General features: G+C 52.2%; 1 protein-coding gene across 1 annotated transcript in view; it reads left to right on the top strand.

Annotated features, from left to right (window-relative positions):
* Nucleotides 1-444: 444 nt before the first annotated feature.
* The window catches only part of TraAM80_06415 (uncharacterized protein), a gene marked incomplete at both ends in the record, with an annotated part of 1,452 nt that continues 58 nt past the window's right edge, over nt 445-1,838 (top strand). Inside the window, one exon of the mRNA XM_029383261.1 lies at nt 445-1,838. This exon is cut by the window's right edge and continues 58 nt beyond it. Coding sequence (XP_029236917.1) covers nt 445-1,838 — 1,394 coding nt within the window.

The raw sequence follows: 1,838 nt of genomic DNA, 5'->3' as shown, positions 1-1,838 counted from the left end.
CTATATTTTGCTACCACTTTTGGTACTTGGGGAGGACGGGGAGTCGCGTCTCACTCGTTTGTGCCAACTGACCTGACATGTGTGCGGCCGCGAAGGCAAGACGGCGAATGCACATCATGTTGCTCTTTTGCTGCTTCTCCTTTTGGTTTAAAGGGAAAGGCAGGGCATGGGGTGCGTGTTCATCTGTGGAGGAGGCGAGACAGCACCCCATCACTTACCTGCCTTTTCTTCTGCGTACGGCCATATTTCCCGCACGTCCAGCCGCATCGCCAGCGCTCCTGCCGTTCAAAATCTTGCATTGCAGTGTTGTGTTTTTTTCATTTTATTTCTCTTATTCGCAAGAAAGTGACAGGGCTTGAAGGAAAAGGGAATAAAGGTCAGCTCGAAGGAAGGCAACCGCGGGACACGAGGTACAGGGAAGAGGAGGCAAGGGCAGGCGTGAAAATGGTGCTTGGTTTTAATGACCGGTTGGCGGTGCCAAAGTCGATCAGCGAGCCACAGCGCTTTGGTTTTGTGGTTTGTGGCATGTTCTGCGCCATCGCGTCCGGTGCTATCTACGCCTTCTCCCTTATCTCCGGCAAAATGACGAATGACTACGGCTTCACCCAGAACGATATCACCACAGTTTCCACTGTTGGTATTGTGTTTGGATACTTTACGCTTCCCTACGGCTTTATCTTTGATTACATCGGACCAAAGCCCATCTTTGTGATAGGCATGGTTGCATACGGGTTGGGCTCAGCACTGTTTGCGCTGACGTTTGAGAACAAAATTGGACACAGTGTGGCGAGTCTTTCGGCCATCAATGCGATCATGAACATTGGCTGCAACATGTTTGACATGGGCGCCATCCTGTCTATCCTCAGCTGGTTTCCTCTCGACCGCGGTCTCCTGGTGGCCTCTGTCAAGACGATGACGGGATTGTCAGGCTCTGTCATTGCGACGCTGTACGACACGTACTTCTCAGGTCAACACTCCACGTTCATGTTATTCCTCCTTGCGCTGTTTATGGTGATTGGGTTGGTGGCGTTTTTCTACATTCAGATCCCTCCGTACCACATGACCGGTCACAGGATCAAACACTACACGGAGGAGGAGCACGGCGTGGCACGGCGCGTGGAACACATGTACCTCATCAAGAAGGCCTCTCGGCGCCGCTTCCTCGTGCTGTTCCTGATTGTCTTGGGCCTCCTCATCGTGATCACGGCTCAGAGTGTTGCCTTTGTTTTTGTGACGGGTGGAGTGCCGTTCGAGAATAGAAACCCACCCGCAATCATTATGGTGGTTCTGTATTTGTCGCTTATCTTTGCAGTGCTGCCGTGGAGTTGGCTTGACAAGCCGTTGAGAGGAGGCAGCAAGCCCACGAACAGCGCCAGGGAACCAGTTGACCACTCTACGAGCAACGGCAACAACAACAACGACGACGACTCCAACGAGGGTAATGGAGCCGATCAGAGTGAGAATATTGCGGACAACGGTTTTGAGGAGCCCAGGAAGGAGGTAATGAATGAGTCCATGGATGATGCGCAACTCTTCTCCAATGACGATATGAATTTTCCGCAGTACAAGACCGGATTCTTTCACAACGTCCTTCACAATGTTCCGCTGTGGTGTGTATGGTTGCACGCTGTTATTGTGTCCGGTGGCGTGCATATTGTAATGCTCAATAGTCGTCAGATATTTGTGGCGGTATCTGAAGACCCGAATAGCGAACAGCTTCCCGCCCTGTACGTCGCTCTGACAAGTGTCGGCAACGCCATTGGTCGTCTCGGTGTCAGTTTCTTCGAGGCATGGAATGCAAGCCGGCCGCTCGAGAAGCGGACGCCCGTGACTATCAC

This window comes from Trypanosoma rangeli (assembly GCF_003719475.1).
Source record: "Trypanosoma rangeli strain AM80 chromosome Unknown Tra_15.4_contig_00232, whole genome shotgun sequence".
NCBI lineage: Eukaryota > Euglenozoa > Kinetoplastea > Trypanosomatida > Trypanosomatidae > Trypanosoma > Trypanosoma rangeli.
The sequence above is the reverse complement of the archived record's forward strand: the minus strand, read 5'-3'. Positions and strand labels throughout refer to the sequence as shown.